At 38.8% G+C, this 19965-nt stretch overlaps 2 protein-coding genes across 7 annotated transcripts in view; both read right to left on the minus strand.

The window, feature by feature from the left end:
• Positions 1 to 790: 790 nt before the first annotated feature.
• LOC141790745 (uncharacterized) lies at positions 791 to 9932 on the minus strand. Of its 3 annotated transcripts, XR_012598279.1 has the most exons (9): positions 9793 to 9932; positions 8164 to 9650; positions 7321 to 7483; positions 7034 to 7179; positions 6717 to 6754; positions 6419 to 6566; positions 4982 to 5142; positions 2204 to 2320; positions 1728 to 1825 (listed from the first exon to the last, which is right to left on the minus strand). XR_012598279.1 is itself a non-coding variant. In XM_074670815.1 (8 exons), the coding sequence occupies exons 1-8, from the start codon at positions 4158 to 4160 to the stop codon at positions 1055 to 1057; spliced, it is 969 nt and encodes a 322-aa protein (XP_074526916.1). In that variant the 5' UTR covers positions 4161 to 5109; the 3' UTR covers positions 791 to 1054. The 3 variants fall into 3 exon arrangements, 2 of the variants coding, with proteins under 2 accessions (XP_074526916.1, XP_074526915.1); XM_074670815.1 differs by lacking the exons at positions 6419 to 6566; positions 6717 to 6754; positions 7034 to 7179; ... (1 more) ...; positions 8164 to 9650; positions 9793 to 9932 and adding exons at positions 791 to 1208; positions 2500 to 2627; positions 2749 to 2871; positions 2949 to 3015; positions 3682 to 3765 and having other exon boundaries at positions 1718 to 1825; positions 3973 to 5109; XM_074670814.1 differs by lacking the exons at positions 1728 to 1825; positions 2204 to 2320 and having other exon boundaries at positions 4176 to 5142.
• A 250-nt stretch (positions 9933 to 10182) lies between these two features.
• frmd3 (FERM domain containing 3) overlaps positions 10183 to 19965 on the minus strand; it is a 64818-nt gene continuing 55035 nt past the window's right edge. For all 4 annotated transcript variants that reach the window (XM_074670162.1, XM_074670163.1, XM_074670161.1 and 1 more), the window contains 2 exons: positions 17664 to 17901; positions 10183 to 16604 (listed from right to left, as the gene is read on the minus strand). In XM_074670162.1, the coding sequence (XP_074526263.1) occupies positions 16124 to 16604; positions 17664 to 17901 (719 nt within the window). In that variant the 3' untranslated portion in view covers positions 10183 to 16123. The remainder of the gene's footprint in view (positions 16605 to 17663; positions 17902 to 19965) is intronic.

Below are 19965 nucleotides of genomic sequence, written 5' to 3' on the forward strand. Positions count from 1 at the left end.
AGGGGGGCCAAAAAGAGAAACAGGAGTGTGAAGCATGGTGGAAGGTAACCACAGTTTCTGAAGGAAGTAGTCCTTTACTGAGGACTTCACATGCAGGCCACTTCTATGAGGTAAAAATATTAAAGATTTTACCTTCTGGATGATTCAGGTGGTACACACTCTTCTTCTGTCCTCTAAAATATGCCTTATATAGTGTCTTTTTTTCTGCAAAAAAATGCCACCAAAGTTGCAGGCTGGATAACTAAAATGATGCATTGGTGTAGCGTGAATTAACAGTTCAGGAAAGTTATTTAAGTAGCCAGAATATAAAAAAACATACATTAATACAGAAGTTCAGTAAACCCAAAGACAAAATGGTTCATAGGTAGCAGGAACAACTTTAATAAAACCTGGTGAATACTGATTATCCAGTAGAGTTTTCTTTTCCATAATTATACTTCTTGTACTTATTTTGTTCAAGCTCACATAGTGATTTTTTTTTTTTTTTTTGAGTTTCTTAATTTTGGTTCTTATTTAAATTTCCTACTATTGTCATTATTGCATTCAGGACTTTGAATGGTGTAATCTGCAGTTACACATACATTTACCCATTTATTTTTACTTAATTTAATTTTATTTATTAATTTATTTATTGATTTATTTTTATTTTATTTTATTTTTATTTTATTTATTTATTTATTTATTTATTTATTTTTATTATTATTATTATTATTTTTTTTGGGGGGGGGGGGGTCAATAAAGACTATTCTATTCTATTCTATTCTATTCTATTCTATTCCTTTGACCACGATACAACTTTTGTTTTTTCTTTATCTGGATTTGTTAAATAGTGGATCCTTAGTATCACTGTATAATGACACAACGTTTGATGATAATCTGCATTTTAAATATCATCAAATTTGAAAAAAATCTTCGATGGAAACATGATCGATAAGGCTTTGAGGAAATCTTCCATATCTCTTGTTAAAGAAGATTTTCTGCAGGTGATTCTGTACTCTTCCTTTAAAGACTGGCTTGGAGGTCCACACACACACACATTATCTTATAATGTTGCTCAGTCATTGTGTGACTGTGTTGTGTGTTTTTGTCCAGTTTTGTGCAGATGTCTGTGTGAGGGCACAGGTTGGACTTTAACAGCAGCATTAACTCGTCTGATCTCTCTCTCAGATGGGACATGAGCACAGCTGTAGAGATGGAGCACCTTCAACCTATGCAGAGAAAAAACAACAACATGAAAACAGCACACGTGTACATATGTTACAGAAGAATATTATCACACAGTTTTGGTGTGGGTAACATTTGCTGCATCTGTAAAGATAGTTCAACTCTTTTTCTAATTACAGCAGCTGATCTGTTTAAGTACCCCACCACACAGACAGTCATTGTTTTCATGGTTGGCAGTTCAGAGCTGCTTTTCTCACACTGTGTTCATCGTCATCAAGAGAGCGAGCTGTGGCCGGCATGTCTGCTCTCTTATACCAAATGAAAGTTTCACAGACTTTCATCACATTTATCAGCTTTTTTTCTGAAGAGTATTCAGGTTATAATACGGTTGGGTTTTAATGAAAAGAAACAAATTAAATATTAATTTATTATTTTAAAAAGTTTTTTTTTCTCCCAGGGCCAACACTTGCTGACAAAACCTCTTGAGCACAGATCATATGTTTTTCTTTCTCATGTCTTTCATGCAAGTGGCTCAACTGATAGAAATGTTTACCTTTTGCAGCGCCTGCAGAGCTTCAGTATATTTTCTGAGCTGATGTGGCAGAAACTCAGTTTTACAGTTTCAAGGTGTTCATTGTTGTAATTGGCCAGCAGATCAACCCTGTGTGACAACACAATTTCTTTAAGTACAGTAAACTTTACTGATCATTTTCAGTTTGGTAATCATCATTAGCCCTTACATAACATAAATGTTAACACTAATCATCGGACTAATCATCTAATCATCTTACTTCAGATTTCCTCAACAGTTTCATTGTACTGCAGAATGGAAAATATATTCAATAGCTGTCAAGTGAGAATGACCCTGTTCTGTCTATACCCAAACAATAACATTTTTCACAATTTAAGTCTCAAACACATTTTTTTCCTATTTGTTAATCAGGTCTAATAAAAAGTGATGAAATAAAATCATTTCAAATCCCAGGATAATTATACGAGAAGCACACAGGGAATGATAATTAAATCTTTAGTGTTGTACCCTCTGTTCCCCGTGTTGGTTGAGCTGAGATCCAGCTGCCGAAGTCGTCTACATCCCACAGACAGAGACTCAACACCTGCATCTGTTACTGCTTTACAGCCACTCACATCCAGGGCCCTGACACACAAACAAAAGAATCAAACCACGACGAAAGGATGAGCAGACTAACAAAAACTAAACATATATGATTGAAATCAGGATTTTGGATTTAGATTGGATTTTTAGCTTCACTACACTGAAAATTCAGTGATGTGGGTAACCACACTTGACATGCATAGCTTTGTGTGTGAATGTACTTGATAAGAGGTGTGTATCTGCTGATGCTGTACAGTGTAAGATCGGTGACACCAGGACATGAGCTGAGGGTCAGACTTTGAAGTTTAATGCAGTTCTGAAGTAAAGTGTCCACTGTGGCATCAGAAACCTGTAACAATGAGTCAAATTCACAGAGCACGTTTAGAAAATCGAAATAAGCAAAGACTTTGAAGACAGAGAGTGTTTAAAATTTCAAAGCCAGAATCATCTTTTGTTTATAATGAACTCACTGCTTGTAGTCCAGTGAGATTTAGTGAAATAAGATACTTAAGCTGGGATGTCATAACAGAGAGACAATCTTCGTTGACTTTCGGCACTTGTCCGATGTTCAGATGTTGGAGACTGGGACAAATCTAAGACACATAAAAACATTACATACATGTGCAGTCTAACTGGAGAATATGGTGTGAGTACTTTTCAAATTAAGTACCTCATATGTTGTTTTTAGGAAGGATGGAGTGAGGAACTGACAACCAAACACCTCCAACCTACGTAGACTGACAGGAAAACACTTTTATTCAGACATAATTAGAAAGAGATTTACAGCACGTTATGATTAAAGAAAGAAAAATTATTCATTACCGCTGAATATGAAAATCTGATTGTTAAATCCAAACCAGCTGGAATACAAATACACTTTTTAGCTGGAGGAGCCAAAAACAACAGCCCCAAGATGGGTTTAAAGCTGATGGTGTTTCACGTCTCCCAGAAACTTCAGTGCTGGATGTGCATGTTGTTGACAGCAACCCAGACAAAGAAGCATATCTAAATGCATACTTCATGTGAGGGATATTTTGGTCGCATTTAATATTGATGCAGTAATATTTTGTCATCCTAATTTATGTTAAACAATTGTCAACAGGCTTGTACAAAACACTGATGTTGTTACTGAGTGAATACAGTGCTCCAAGTATGTTTTACACACTGACCCCAAAATTATTTGTCCATTTTTAGCTCAGAGAAACCAACCAAAGTGGAATAATATATATATATATATAGTATCACTGTATAATGACACAACGTTTGATGTATATGTATTGCTGTATTGCCATATCATTATTTTAATGGGCAACTTGTTGCTTCAAGGTGCCCTAATATGAATGATTATACAAGCCGTGGTATTTTTAGAAATCAGGAATTAATACAGATGCACTCACACTGACCTTTCTTTGTGTTTCTCGATGAGTTTTATTGTGGGGCCATCAGTGATCTGACAGCCATTTAAGATGACAGATTTTAGTCTCAGCCTACAGGAGAGATTGATAAAGGAGGACTGTTGACAAACTTTTTCATTTATCTGGATGCTGGTACAGAGTCATTGTAATACTGAGTGAACAAATGTATTTGTAAAATGGCCAGAGTATTTCAGCTGCAACCTTACACTTATTATTTTTCTAATGTGTTGCAAATTGTCTATCAGTTTGACTCTTTGTGTGTGAGTTTGTGTGTCTGACCCTGGACAGCATTCACTCAGCGCTTTGACTCCTGCGTCTGTTGCTCCACTCCAGCTCACATCCACACTGGTCACATGATCACACAGCTGGCCAATCAGTGACATTATCTGGTCACTGCAGAGACCAGAACCAGTGCAACGTGTGACCTGGATTTCCTGAAAGAAACTTATATAATTTATTTGTAACATTAAAAAAAGGAAGAACTAGAGCAAGTGTTCATGTGACATCAGCTGATTAATGACTTTTCACAGTCTTAAAGAAATGCGTTATCGCTCTGTATCATGTCATTTCTTGGTAGTTCTTGATATCTGAAAGGTTAGGATGCAAATAGACTTCAAAGAATTCAGCTTTACAATACATAATGTAGATGATGGTGTGTGATTTTCCTAACTTGTCTTCATGCTTTCATATTTTTTTAATGGCTGTTGTGTTATTCTACTCAAGGATCCCGATCAGATGATGCTGTGGTAATCAACACATCTTCTTATGGTCCACACCTGACAGACATTTCATAACACTTTAGGTAACACTGTTACACCTGACATTCACAACCTGTTCATTGTTATCTGCCAAACATCACATGGATCCATTTAGTGTATGACAAGACTTTTCCCTGTGTTAACTGTTCTTAAAAGAATATGCTCTCTGAGCTCGGGGACTGAAATATGGTCTAGCCAATCTGATAAGCAGTGTACATATTATGTAATTTGTTAACAGGTGATGATGCTGCTCCAGTGACACTTTAGGAACTATGTTTGTGTATGTTTTAATATCAGTAATTGAAGACAGATGGATACAGGGTGTGAGCTCCATAAAAGAATGAAAAATGTGGGTCATTGGCGGATCAAGAATAGCGTTCCTGGAAAAGACAGGGTTGTAGCTAATTGATTTGAGAAGTCTTGAGGGCCTTGCAGTGAAGTCATATGATGTTGAACCTCAACCCAACACTGCCTTGAAGAGTTGTGCAAGCAGATCACAAAAGTCAAGTCAGCTGTGTCTTCAGTTTTACCTCCAGAGTGTTTCTGCACAGTGTGAAAAACTTCTCCAGTGCACACGAGGGGAGAGAGGGTCCACTGCAGCTGTACAGACTCAGACTGCGAGGGCGACGTCTGCCCACAGAGAGGAGCCAATGCTCCCCCAGGGTGGCGTCCTCGACCCGCACAGCTCTCCCTTCACCGAGAGGAAGAAAGAGATTTTGAGCTGATTGTATGAAGCAGCTGAGGTGAATCAGTGATCTATAGTTTGAATGGTGAGATCATGTTCAGCTCAGAGTTATCACACTATGTGTTTGTCAGGGGAGTGGTGCAGGACTCCCCAGTGCTGGAGTTACATCATGTGAATTCACCATGTGCTGCCACACACACACACACACACACACACACACACACACACACACACACACACACACACACACACACACACACACACACACACACACACACACACACACACACACACACAACCACACACTAAAAATCCTACCTGGAAAAGTTTAGGACATTCCACTTATGTAACAGGCTGAGAGTGAATGTTATCAGTTATAATTTTTCAGAGGTTTGGGAGTCTTACCGTACAGCAACTCTACACACATGACATGGGTAGTACTGAGGCCTTGCTGAGAGGTAATACTGATTGTATATTGTGGGTGATTGACTTGACACAGAAAACAAACAAACCCAATTGCAAATTAAGTTGGATTTCTATAGGTTGAAATGCTGTGTTCAGCGTTTTAACATAATAATGTTTTAAAAGCATTACTTAATTTAAAACTAGAAAAGCACTCAGAGAGCACAGACCTCTGCCAAGCATATTGCAATAGTAATGCAACACTTGAGTCCTACTTTAATGTTATACTCCCTTTCAGCAGACTTTCTGCTACAATTTGGTGTTAGTTGCAGGTTTGTACAATAATTTGTTACCTGACAGTGTTGAAAATTATGACAACCCAGTACAAATTTCATATTCTAGATCTTAATATCCAGAACATTGTCAGGATATGGATCGTACTTTTACATCTGTCAGAAGTTATGGAGACCTTGTCTTGTATTGTTTTGCAAAGCAATCCGACCATTCATCATGGAGTTATATACACATATGATGAAAATGGCCCTATCTCACAATGATAAAGACTCTTTTTAAAAAAATCCTGGATCCAGAAGGTGATCTGGATCACCTCCAAAATTTAATCACTTCTTCCTTATCACATTTTGAACATCTCTTGAAAATTTCATCAAGACCTGTTTGTTAGTTTTTGTGTTATGTTGTTCATAGACAAACAAACAAACAAACAAACAGACAAACTCTTCCAAAAACATAACCTCCTTGGCAATTAAAAGAAAATATCAGTACATTTCCAGCTGTCAGCTCAGCAGTCAAAGTCTCACACCATCGACAGACCTTTTTTCTTGAACAGTTTGAGTGTTAACAGCTGAGCAGGCTGACTCACAGAGTGTGTGATCCGTAGCCAGTGTGAGCAGACGTCTGCAGACCTGCATCACTCTGCACAGATCCCTGAGCGGCAGCAGTGACAGGATGGACAGCCACACCTCATCAGGCAGAGACGAGCAGTGCTCACCAACAGCAACACCTGCTGGCTGAGAGTAGGACCAACAACAACATGCAACTACAGCTGAGACTGTTTTTTTTACTACAGTCAAATCAAACTGATCTTTTTAAGAAACCCAAAGTACTTCTGTTCAAAGATGCTGTCCAGGGTTCTCAAAGAGAAAGAAAAGTTTTCTTACACTGTATTTGTAGGCAGTTAGGTCACATTGCCGTACACCTGTTAATTAAAAAAATAAGGTTTATAATGATTTCGTACACTGTTTTCTACAGACAGTTATTACATAAATATCTTGACAAAAAGCCCTAATTTAACCACAGATCAAATCTAAGTTACATAGTTGTATTCATTGTAAGACAAGATCAGAACATGTACAGAGAGCTCTTTCAACTTAAAAGAAAACCCCTTTTAGTCTTATGACACTGTATGAACTTGTTTCACTGCGTCTGTTTGTGTGACTTCCTAGAAATCAGTATTTGATGTTGCTTATGAACTCACCAACAGAAAGGACTAATGGTGTAGGGCCATCATACAGAGCTGTTTGTGTCTCTGTTGGTGTTGTACATTGGAGGGGTTTTCTGCAGGCTGGAGCTGGTTTGACTTGGTGTCTGTCTGTTTGTCTGTTTTCTTGTGATGACTTAGGTCTGCAGGAGAAAACGTCCTTATTTGTAAACTTGTACATAAAACTGAAAATGAGTGAGTGAGGGAAGAGAGGAGGAGTAATTTGTTTCTGATAGTAAAGTAGCGTGAACATATTGATCTGCATGTATTTGGCACTTTGTTACCTTTGAAAAATTTCATTTTCAGTTGAAGAGGCCAGGTGACCACTTGACTTTTCACAGAGTCCCAGTGAAGCTCCTCCACCCTCAGCTTTTATCTTTTGACCTTTGACACCTCTAAAGTAGTGCTTGACACCTGGATTTTGTCCTTTCCGCTTTGGACACAAACCTAAACACAGACAGAGGCACACAAGACATTTAACAGGAGAGGAACACTGACACACAGGCCTGCACTCAAAATACTGACTATTATGACTTAGTGCAAGGCAAAGGACAAGTCTAATCCAACAGTGAGGTGCTAATAAAAACCAAGGAATCAAGAAATGTTTTAAAATCTCCTGTGAGGATATTTTAACTTGTCCTGCTTGAACCTGCTGCTGCAGGGTGGGTGTCAAATAAAGTCATTCTGTTAAAATGGACTTTCTGAAAACTTTTCCCACATCAAAGTTTCTTGTTGGGTGATAAATTTGGCTTTTTGTTGACAAATAACTCTGGCAAAATGTAAACAAAAAGATTAATGATACAGCTCTGTCAACAAGAGCCACCAAAACTTGCACAACCTAAAAGTTTTTCACAGTAGCTTCAAAAGTGATTATTGTTTAGTTAATGGAAGTTTCTTTTGTTTGTTAAATAAGGTTGGCAAAGAGAACAGGTGCTTGGTCCACAGGTGGCGCCAAAATCGACTCAAACTAAAAGTTCCTAATAGAAACTTAAAGTTATGAACGACTTGGTTTCAGTACATGGTTTAGTATTGACTGTCCATCCTAAACTGAGATACAAAGACAGAAGTGGTGCAGGAAGCAAACTAAATGACTGCTGTGACTGAATTTGATTTTTTTTCTTTCTTACCTTGGTTAATGATGAATGAAGTCCTCTTCTTCAAAGTAGAGACACCATCATCATCATCAGTTTCCTGCTGCTCCACAGAAATGCTTATGGGGCAGTCTGTTGAGGTTGTCGCTTCTGTCATTTGTTTAATTGATTTGTTACATTTCTTACTGTCAGGGTCTAAACGGGTTTTGCTTTTAACTCTGTCTCTCAGGTTGTCACGATATTTAATTCGTCCATGTTCAAGTGCTGCCATCTTTTTAATGTATTTTGTGTCATCTGGACTAGGTTTCTTCATCTCTTTGTTCATGGATAACTTGCTCTTGACTTTAATCAGAGGTTTGTTGTCAGGATTTGAAGAGGTTTGTTCAGAAGTCTTTCCTTCTTGAACAGGTGACTTTATGAGGCATACAGGTTTTGTTTCTTCCCTCTGTCTTACTCCCAGGTCACAGAGCTGATCCACACAGAGCTGGTACTGCTCATGTACAGTCAGAGTTTGTGGTATTTTGAAATTACTGAGGCTTGAAGTCATCTCCCTCATTCCCTGGGTAGTTTCAAAACTGTTTATGAGTTTGTCCTTGCACGTATCTTGATTCCTCTGATTCCTTGCAGATAATACAAACGCTGGACTAGAATCTTGTTCCTTAAGCAGCTCCCTCATGTGAGCATCCTCCGTTTTCTCCTTTTCAGTACTTTTCTTTGTCCGTATCGTCTTCTCAAACTTTAGATCAGTGGGCTCCACCTCCGATCCTGATATTTCTCTTTCTTTACATACTACGTAGGTGCTGTTACAGCTTGATGTGCAATCCTTTGGAGAGGTTTTGCTCTTGTTGTCTTGGCTCACAGTCTGTTTGAAGGTTACATCCAGTAGCTCCGTACTTCTCATATTTTTTGGGCAAGTAACCTCATGTTTTTGTGAAGTAGAGGAAATCTGGATGAGATGAGCTTTTGCATATGAACAAAGAGGCTTATTTGATTTTAGTTTCCAAACTTCCTCCATATCGTCTCCTGCTCCCAAAAACACACCACTGCCTGCATCACAGGAGACATGTTGGTATTTAGCAGCAGATAGACAATCGTATGACGGTAATTTTCCCTCCTTTTCATCAGCCAGCATCAAACTCTCAGCTCTGCAGAACTCACTGTGAACCTCTGACCCTTTGCTGAGGAAAGCGTGAGTCCAGTCCAGCACCTGCCTCAGCTTCTGCCGCTCACTGAACAGAGACTCACAGAGGAGGTTAAGACTCAGCTCCTGGTTCTTGATCTGCCTTTGACTCCCAGAATCTTCCAGTAGTTCTGACCAAGAGAAACTTGCTCTTGAAGCCGAATGGCTCTCCATGGTCTTATTTCCTACTTTAAAAGTCATCTGTAGTTTATATATTCTTTTCTCCTTAACACATGGTCAAACTATTGCACCTAAAAGTTCAAGACTCTATTTCTTGTTGAAATATGTGGACGAGTTGTTTGCTTGCTTCCTGTGGTATTAGCCATCATGAATAAACTTGCAGCTGAAACAGAGGAAGCAAAACACATTGCAACATATTATTAAACATATTGCTATACTAGACTGAGCTCATTCTTTGACTGTGTAATATTTTCCTTGTAGCTGTAAGATGAGTAAATCAGCAGCTATGGTACAATCGGTCTTACCCCACAGATTTCCTTTGGTTTTTCAGTTTAATGCTTCATGTAGTAGTTACTTTCTCCAAGAACTTTCTCTGCTGTAAGCCCTGTTCCAACTAAACAGCCACCTCTCCATAGTCAAGTTTTGAACACTCCTTATATCCCAGAAATCTTAAGCTGATCACTATAGAGACACTTAAACATAGTCTATGTCACATTTACCCCACAAGATGGAGACAAAGATTTCACTGTTTACATACGAGCAATTGACGCAAATGTTTCTCTTTGGGGTGCTGCCTCATGATAAACTGATTCAATGGAATAAGTAATACAAGTTTTAAATAAATTGACAGAGTCATGTAAAAAGTCACATTTCCCATCATGTTTCAATATATATATATTCATCAGAGAGCTTTATTGTGGCAGTATTAACATATAAAACAATCCATGTTTTCTCTTTTTAACATATAAACATTCAAATTTTTCACTTCACAAAGTTCATAAGGCTTGGTTGTCCCAGTAGACATGGGGGTCATTACTTGGAGATTTTTTTTTTCTGAATCTTCTTAAATTAAATCTCCCAGAGTTTCTTATTAAAAGAGACTGACAAAAAAATAAAATTTTCTAACTAATAAACTAACTAAACAATCAGTCTGACTCAACTGTCAAAAACAACAAAGTGACCGTGCAAGAGAGTCTGCTACTGTACATGCCCACAAAACACTGAAATAATATACTTATTTTTCTCTGATACCGTGTGATGTCCAATAGTTTTGCATATAGTCGACCTGAGTTCAAATATTTAAAATCTTAAATAATTAATCAAAAGTAATTATTGTGTCTTAGGCATTGAATATAATTTAAGGTTTGTAAATACTTGACTCGTGTCAGAAAACTGTAAAATCTCAGATATGACATCAACATGGTGGGTGGTGAAGATGAGAGAAGTCTATCACAGTTTTATGTTCGTACAGGCAACCAAAGTTGTTCTTAGTCCATCTCTTTGCTGTTTGTAAAACACAGGAAAAAGTAGTTCAGAAGCTCAAAACAAGAGCTAAATCTCAAAGGGCAGAAAATCCCTTTCAAACCGACAGAGGCTGCTAACTGATAAATGAGCTACAAGCTAATAAAATGCTACAGTGTCATTGTGTTAGTTTAAGAAACAAAAAGGCCTTTTGCTGTTTGTGGTGGTTTGAGGTGTAGTTTGACTTCTTTGCTCAGTTTAGTGTTAGTCTTTTAAAAACATCTTTAACTGAAAATCTTAATAATTCAGTTGTTAGCATGCTCTGTCAGCAATGGAGATGCATGTTAGCGTTTAGCTTCTTCACACACACACACAGCAAAAGCACAATGAAGCTAACAAGCCAAGCTTTATCAAGCAGCTGTTGTGAAGTTTCTCTTTTGTGCTGATACAGAATGATTTTTTTTAATTATTTTTATTTTAGATTGAATAAAAGAAACAAGATTAGCAGCTCTTGTTAAGTCACTGATCAAAATGTAACCAAAGCACACTGCATGATGTGTTTTGATCTTGTTTTTAAAACTGATCAGATGAAAAATGCTTATTTATACTTATTTCAAATGTAGAATGGCCTTAAATGTATTTCATTTTTTCATCTTTTATCTTCCTCCTCTCGGTAAGAACATAGAGAACATGCAGTAATCTAAATTAATGATGAAGACAGCCAAGCCTATTTCTAAGACTGCTCTACACAGACAAGACACGCAGAGGGAAGAAACAAGGGAAATCTTTACCCACAGTGTTCTTTCAGCGACAACTATAAACACTTATTTACAGATGAGGACATGCGGTTTAAAGTGAGAGGTCAGCAGAGGGAGGTAAGTGAGATATATCCCAGGTTAGTTAAAGGAAGATGATGGAGGGAAAGTAAGTACAAAAGCTGGGGACAAACAAGGTCTATACAGCAGTTTACATGAAGCCTGTGCGGAGCGTGAGTACTTTATATCTACATTTTGCTGCGTGCACAGATTAGGCCAAAGGAGCAACAGTTAAACATAATGATGTCCCACTCTGTTTTTTATCCTGGGATGAAGTGAGTCATTAAGCAGTGCATACTGATCAGCGTCCTCCACTCACTGAAGCTGTGTTAAACTCAGTGTCTGTGAATGGAAACGTCTTCATAGTGGTTTGGCCCTTTCGCTTGGTCTCAGCATTGAAACTTAGTGCACAAACTGTTAGTAGGAAAATAAATGCTTTGTCCCAAATAAGCCTGCCTCTGTTGATACTGCATATTTTCTATATGCATAAAACATGTTAATGCATAAAGTTTACAAAGTTTCACAACAATACAGCTAATATCATGAGATTGGTTATGATGAAAGGACTTTGATTGCGATGTGCACTGCAGAGGCCTCTCTGGCAGTCAAAGAGTGTGGAGAGTCATGTCTTTCATTTTTATCACAATGACTGAAATACTGTGTTGGAGCTTTTATAGCTCTAATTAGCCAATCTGGACTTCATGTTTTTGCTGCTCGTGTGACAGCAGAAATGTCACAAAGCAGCAAATAACTATGATATCCTAACAGCAGATACTGCTCCCCACAGTAAAGACTTTTGAGTAATGCTTTCATTATCAAGACATGGATGCATTTGTAGTAAGGTGAAATGACTACAATAACACAGATAATCTGCAGCTGTGTTTACATGTACATAAAGACTCATTATATATACATACAGTGTTTCGTAATAGCATCATAGCAAGACATGTATGAATGTTATGGATAAACTATACGTGATTAGATGCATTTTTTTTTCTTATACATATATTCTCAGACACATACTTGTATTTTGATGATAAACTGCTAATGCCCTTTCCTGAGAAGTTGTTTTAAATCCAACTACATTTAAATATGTTAACAAACATAAAACATCTGCTGTATTTTAATCTCAAGCCATTTCTCATTTCTTTTTGACCTTCTGCTCAAAACCGCTCTACCACGACGGAGGCTACATTTACATTTCCTAGCACAGCCTGTGCGCTGAACAGTCCTGCTGTGATAGCCGGAAGTCCCCAAAAGAGATGATGCAGTTTTCGGCAGGGCAACAGGAGTCTGATAAAGTCAAATGCCCAGTGGGGAGTTAAGTTAAAACCTGTGTTCACTAAAAGTGTTTTTGTGCTGACAGCACTCACGACCTCAGTCTCAAAGGGCTACCTACTGGTGCTTACAGCTGTAGCACTTCCTCTCTCTTAGCAGTGACTGCTGAGTCTGTTTTATTATATTATGTTGTATTTTATGCTTCATATTTTCTTATTCCGTGAAATTTTATAAAACAAAACAAATAAAATTGTGGTGTGGCATTTGGGGTGGCTGTAGACTTTAAAATGTCCTTAAAACTAATACCAAAAAAACTGCCCCTACTTAGTCAGAGAAGTTGCAGTGTTCCAAAAATTAACCTGTTTTCAAATTAAAGTTCAGCAACCAAAACAGCTGATACTGAGGGATATTTCCCCACAGACACAGTTCTCTCACTGGAAACTGTGAACTGCGTTGGTCTGTACCATAGACTGTATACAGAGTGGACAGTGTGGCTTCGCCATTTATCATTGTATGGTTCTGAAGCCAAAATTCCCCCGTCACAGGCGCAGCCATTGGCAGCAATTGCAGCCAGAGTCTGCGCAGTAGAGATGATGAGGGATTCTGGGAGAATCTGAGTGGAGCTGGATGACAAATTTTTTTTTCTTTTTCTTTCGAGAGTCTAATCACTTCTGGACTCTACCTCACTACATTTTTTACAATCCTCCAAAAAAATACACAAGAACGGCAGCTGTCAATCATCATTAAACGTTACATAAATTCTTGTTTTTAACCTCTTATAACTAATAAAAAATGAATTTTTTCAGATAAAAGGGGACTTGAATACAAGACAGCCAAATGATATCTTCAAATCACAACAACAATCGGACCTGAGAAACATTTCTACGAGGAGTATTAATTTTTTTAAGTTTGACCACACCCCTCCTGGAATGGCTGGAAAGCAGGATTTTTTAACCTATACTGCAGCCAGCCACCAGGGGGAGCAGTTTTTGTGGAGACCTCACTGCAAGCCTTGCAAGATGACGTCCATTCTTTTTTACAGTCTATGGTCTGTACAGGAAATAGCTGCTGCAGTAAGCTGGCACACGATCTTAACGGCCATAAGTTACAGGTTGAAAAACTTTGACCTCATATTTATGTACTGTCAAATACAACACTGTGAGCTTAGCCTACAAAAGTTCTGTGTCAAACAGAGGTTTTGGAGCCCACTCATTGTCCTGTATTTTCAGCTGTGTGTCCGTCAATGAAAGAGAACAAGGTCTAATTTAAGGGCATCAAAAAGAGGGGTCATAGGACTTGTTTTATTCATTGTTGAACAAACCCTGCTTCAACTGAAACATGAGTGGAATTATCATCAAGGCCAAAGTGATATATTAAGATTTTATACCTCTCACTTTACATATGGTTTAACTGCATCATTTCATTTCAATCTGATTAAATGTTATGCAACATCCAACTCACTGTCACTCTTTGAACATATTATCTGTTTTTGTGGGCTTCCCTTTCAGACAGGTAGTCTAAAGTAACAATGGTTATGTAGAGATATTACATATTACAGCATTTAGCTGTTCAATGGCCGTCTCTGACTCCAGTGCCATAGATCTTTTGGGAACTACCAACCACATCAGCAGTGAGTGTCCGTTGACACAGCTTTACATCAATTCACCCCGAAACCTAAAACATCAAACCTTGACTTTAAATAACCTCCAAATCTAACACTTCAGAGAACTTTTTCCTGTTGGTCACTGACTTAGAAATGGGACACTACTCCCATGTTTTCTGTTTATGATTGGAAACAGTTTTCAGTTATTGAAATAAGATGCGTAAGGCTGCAGGCCGCAATGTCTTACAAATCGCTGTAAATCCCTTCTAGCCTGATTGACTAGTGACTGAAATGAGGATCTGCTTGTAGAAGTTTAGTATATCTGCAGCTTTACTCCTGTCATCTTTTTTTTTTTGCACTAGAAAATGATGCATGAAAGATGTCTGCTGCCATTAAATGTACCTTTTATTCCATCATGAGCCAGTGGTGTGGTTTGATTGTACACACCTGTTTGACTGGGCATCTTACACTTACTTACTGTTACCTAAATCTCAATGAACTTCCACCATTTTAACATATTCTCTGAAAACACACAGAAAGATGCAGTAGTAGCTTTAGTGGGTAAGCTGACATTAAGTTCAAAAGACATTTTAAAGTTCGACAAAACTCACCAGAGACAGGCTAAACTTTCCCTCCTGCTGCCCCTCTTTTTCCTAAAATGACATCACATAATCTGAAACAGTTGTAATCTGTGGTCTGTGTAAAAGATTTGTGCTATAGCCTTTGTAGGAAAAACCCAGGGTGCTACCAAGTCAACCAGTGCTGACAGTAGTCTTAAAAAATAGCTTAAATGTATCCACACCCATCACCCGATAAATTTGCTTTTTTTTAAGTTATCTTTTGTAAACTCTTAATTTGAAAATAAGCTCAAAGTAGATCCTCTGACTGAAAAATTCCTGAAAGATCTGGATCACATAAAAATGTACAAAACCTTAAAAACAACTTCTTTGAGATCGGTATCAATTATCAATATTTCTCCTTTGTTTTTAAATATATAATGTACCTCTGACGGTGGCTACTTCTGCGTTCAGTGACAAATCAATCCATCAATCTCTCTGATCCCACCTACTCCGTCATGACTGATAGGCTCTGTGACCAATCAGGTGCTCAGCTCTGTGGGCGAGGACCAATCAGAGCAGTTGTTGATAAATACCAGAGTCATTGCATCAGCTCGTCAGCATCAGGAGTGAACAACCAAAAAACTTGAAACCAAACCAACTCGCATTATTTTCGTTGTACTTTTCTAAATCTTTTGTGTGACTCTTCCTGTTTGTTGCTTCACTCGTCTGTCATAACCACAAATTTCTCCCCTCAACAGGTTTGTCCTTTAACACTTGCTGAATTTTTTGCCTCTCTCTTATGTTCATCGGGCCATTAATGTTTATCTCAACAGATAATTGGATCCTTTTATCAAAATACGTTTTACTCTCATATCTTTTTGTTAATTGAACCAAAGAGTTGAACCAACTCTACCTCAGTCAGGGTGTTTAATTAGATACAATATTTCTTATTTTGGAAACTCTGATAGCCTTTCTCTTTTTCATTGAGGGAAATCTTTAAAGTTTGCTCTAAATTTGTCTCATCTCATCGGCAGACAGTCTTGCTTAGTGTAAAGACTGAATAAAAGATAAAATTACATGTCAAGACAAACATTTGGCCATGCTTTTTTCCCCTGCAGTGACTTCTCTTTCTCTCTCCTTAATCTGACCACAGGTTTTCCATGGCCATACTGATCCTGCACAGGATCCAGCGCCGCAGTGGGCAGTAATACTCGTAGTGGAACTGCTCAAACTCTGGCGTCTGGCGGATCTCGTGGAGGAATGACACGTCAATGTCTGACTCCAACAGCAGCAGCAGTGTGGGCACAGTGACCAGCAGGACACCCATTACCACAGCAACGAAGCGTGCCACGCTGAGCACGCACGTGTTGACCCTCTCGTTGGATGACAGCAGGCGCAGGCTGCTGCTCAGGACGCCGCTCATTCTGCTCCTCGCCGCCAGCCGTGTGCGTTCGTAGGCCCGGTCTCGCTCCAGCTCGGCCTCCAACTGGGCCTGGATGTCGGGGTCAGCGTGGAGCTCCCTTAGCAGGCGGGCAGGGCTCTGCATGGGGGAGGAGAAGAGGAGGTCCACCCCTCCCTGGCCGTCCTCCACAGGGGTGGGCAGCATGCTGGCACAGGGACTACAGAGGAGAGGGTAAGAATCTCTAATGAATGGTGTGAAGTCTCATATAATATCTGTTGTACACATCTTTTTTTCTCAAGACATTTGTGTATGAATGTAAATGGGTTGGAATAGTTTATGAGGCCAATCTGTGAGAAAACGGACTTTTACAGAGTATAAAACACAAGCCTAGAGTGAAGCTAGATAAAGTAGTAAGAAGTGTTTGATACCTCGCTTATTAATTCATTCACCACCTTATCCCTGTCCATCTCTAATCAGCTGATTGTCCCTTTCAACCAATTTGACTCGTATTATCTTTCATAAACCAATCACTGGGCTCGATTCAAGCTTCAAATGGGTCCATTTTTCTGCTGCTATCAGTGGTTTAGTCCAGCGCTCTGCCTCACTTTCTCTCAAAACAGTTGGAAACACTTGAACAGAGTTGCCTCCTAATCGAGCAGTCATCAGATATCAACTCAATCATTGTAGAGTCTCTCTTGACCAATTTTTTTTTTCAATTCATGCAAAACTTGCATGTTAACTCATTGAATACACAGTATAAGTTCACTTCCACGTGGCTATTTTAAAAATGTTAACCAACTCCTGGGGGATAAATCTGTGCTATGATCTCAGTCTTTGTTCCCATCTGTATCAGGTTAAGAGGGAGTACTTTTCATTCTAGTAACCCCAGCTGCTATTCAAACATGATGCAATAAGAGGTGAGAGCACACAGTTAAGTAAGAAAAAAATTAAATTAATGATCAAGTAGTGTGCTCAGTCCTCTTGGGTGCCATGGGGCACCAGGACACAGAAAGTTATGATCCAGGAGGATCTGCCTCTTGCAACATATGAAAGACCATTTAGTGCGTTCCTCACCACTCTGTCTGCCCTTGACTTCTTATAATTGTACAGTAGAAACACAACAGGCCACACGTCAAAAATTAGGTCTGGTAAAGTTCAAGCAGCCTGAGCTGGGGGTTACAGAGCTGGCTAGACGCTGAGTTGATGCATAGGGTCTGTTTAAATAAAATGAAGAGACAAGTAATGAAAGGGGGTCAGAGAAAAGTTTTTCACTGACTTGTAGACAAGCTCAGAAATGGTGAGTGGGCCGCTGCCCTCTTTGTCCTCCTCTGCTTCGTCTTCAGCTTTGGGTGTCTGAGGTCGGAGATTTGAGGTTTCCATAGAAACACGAGAGGGCTGCAGGTCGTTGCCTGATGTGGAGTTTCCTCCTTCGGTGTTTTGTTGCTCTGCGTCTGTGGGTGCAGCTGAAGGTTTGAGAGGAGACAAGGGGACTGAGTCCTTCACAGCAACAACACCTGGTGAAGGAAAAAAGAACAGTTGTTACAATTAACATCAAAATCATCAGATAGATAAGCCTGGGTCTTTGGGAACATTTTTCCCAAAACAGCACAGTGTGACTTTTACACCTGCTGCATTTACAGGACTGCACTGTTGTTATTTTTTTTATATTTGGTTAATAACAGTTAGAAAAGTGAGATTAGGTAAGTGAGCTTAGATGTGCTGTAAAATAAAAAATAAAAAAACATGAGAGGATGAAGCATATTTTTTACATTCTGTCCAATATTTCTTATATTGATAACAATTTTCCCTGATATGCAGTAGATAAAAATCTAGTTAAAGGATAAAAATTTAACGTTACTTTTATTATTGCTGCTATTTTTAAAATATGAAAATATCAGAGATGCAATTTTACTGTGACCACATGACTTCTGCTGGGTTTCTAGTTATTTTTGTCTGCAGGGGGCTCCAGTCACAGACACAGAAAAAAATATTTACAAGCCACTGAGGCAATAGGGTCACTTTAAGCGCTTTACTTTCATCCTGCAGTTCAGGATCTTGGCCACATGATGGCATTCATGTATTTTAAGAATCAAAATACATGAGCATCATCCAGTACTAATAAAAAGACATTTAAAGTCCCTGTGACTTTGAAAAAGTCTCGCCTTTAGATAGATAGATAGACTTCTAGATTTACCAGATCATAAACCAACTGGTGTCAGTTCAACTCCTTGTAATAACATTAAAACTGTTAGTTAATACGAAGTGTTTGCATATTGAAATAATAACTGGCTTATCTCTGGGCTCATTTAAAAGTCCTGTCACAAAGATCCTGTGAATACTTGCAGGAGGAAACAACACTGAGGGTATAAAGGCTTTTAATGAATGTAATTAAACAGTTTTAACCACCATTTTGTCATAAAAGACTGATATTAATATACTTTATTATTTTTAGGGAAACAAATGCTCTAAATGATGCAGCGTAGCAATGATTCTAGTTGATCAGATACAGTCTGACAGCTGAACGGGTGTCTGTGTGTGAATGTGGGGATGCATGACGCTCTGAGGTGTCGACTTAATGATGAGTTTGTCAGACATCACTGATGCCTGAGGTCACATGATGAATCTAAAAAGGAATGCTTGTGTGTGTGTGTGTGTGTGTGTGTGTGTGTGTGTGTGTGTGTGTGTGTGTGTGTGTGTGTGTGTGTGTGTGTGTGTGTGTGTGTGTGTGTGTGTGTATTTAAATCTGCCTGAATGTTAAAAACAGGCTCAGCTGTCTTCCTGCTGTGGATTACGCAGGAGCTGGGTGCTACGTGTCCATTGACGAATGACTTAGTGAGTCAACACCTCTCTAATACACACACACACACACACACACACACACACACACACACACACACACAGAGATTATATTAATAATAAGCAAACAGCATGTGTAACAACAAATCTGACATTGTCAGACCTGAGGTGTTGTGTAACCCGTTCGTTTTCACACATGGCTTGGGAGGAAAGGTTGAGACATCTGATCGATTTATCAAAAGAGACGCCGCCACAGAAACTCAAGGCCAAAGTGACTAATCAGTTACCATGCCAACTGATTCAAAAATGAGTTGAGGAAAATTAAAATACACAAAGGACTAGAGCGGAAAACCTGAGGAGAGGGCGATGACAGCTACCATGGCAACAGAGTCGGCAAAAGGCATGGAGCGGATGAACCCGGTGATAAAGGTGAACTTAACTTAAAAACAAGGAGCTAGAGGAAAAATTATGGAGGAACAAAACACAGAAAAGGCAAAACTGGAAAAGACAAGAATCTAGATGCAACTTTCACAGAAGTATTGCATCAGACTTCGCCAGTTATTGCCTGAATCAATCCTTAGTGATCCACAGCATAAAGCTGCACTTCAAATACAGAGCAAGACTGAACTGTAACAAACAGAAACTAATAAAGGGAAAACTAGTCAAAATTACTTTTACACTTTTTCAGATCTCCCACAAAAACAGTGATCTGTGTAATACTGCTGAGTGTTACTGGGTTTGGATTCACAGAGGACGCCTTGAAAATGTGCAAATTAAAAATC

This window comes from Halichoeres trimaculatus, unplaced genomic scaffold, assembly GCF_033239565.1.
Source record: "Halichoeres trimaculatus isolate MK-OKI-2021-1 unplaced genomic scaffold, fHalTri1.1 fHalTri1_scaffold_5, whole genome shotgun sequence".
Taxonomy (NCBI): domain Eukaryota; kingdom Metazoa; phylum Chordata; class Actinopteri; order Labriformes; family Labridae; genus Halichoeres; species Halichoeres trimaculatus.

What these genes read in the sequence shown, in the direction of transcription:
- LOC141790745 (XM_074670814.1), bottom strand. Translation starts at nt 9,508, where the DNA reads ATGACTTTTAAAGTAGGAAATAAGACCATGGAGAGCCATTCGGCTTCA. An exon ending in TTCATTCATCATTAACCAAG is followed by an intron (nt 7,484 to 8,163) that starts GTAAGAAAGAAA and finishes GTCTGTGTTTAG; the next exon opens with GTTTGTGTCCAAAGCGGAAA. An exon ending in TAACTGCCTACAAATACAGT is followed by an intron (nt 6,567 to 6,716) that starts GTAAGAAAACTT and finishes TCCTACTCTCAG; the next exon opens with CCAGCAGGTGTTGCTGTTGG.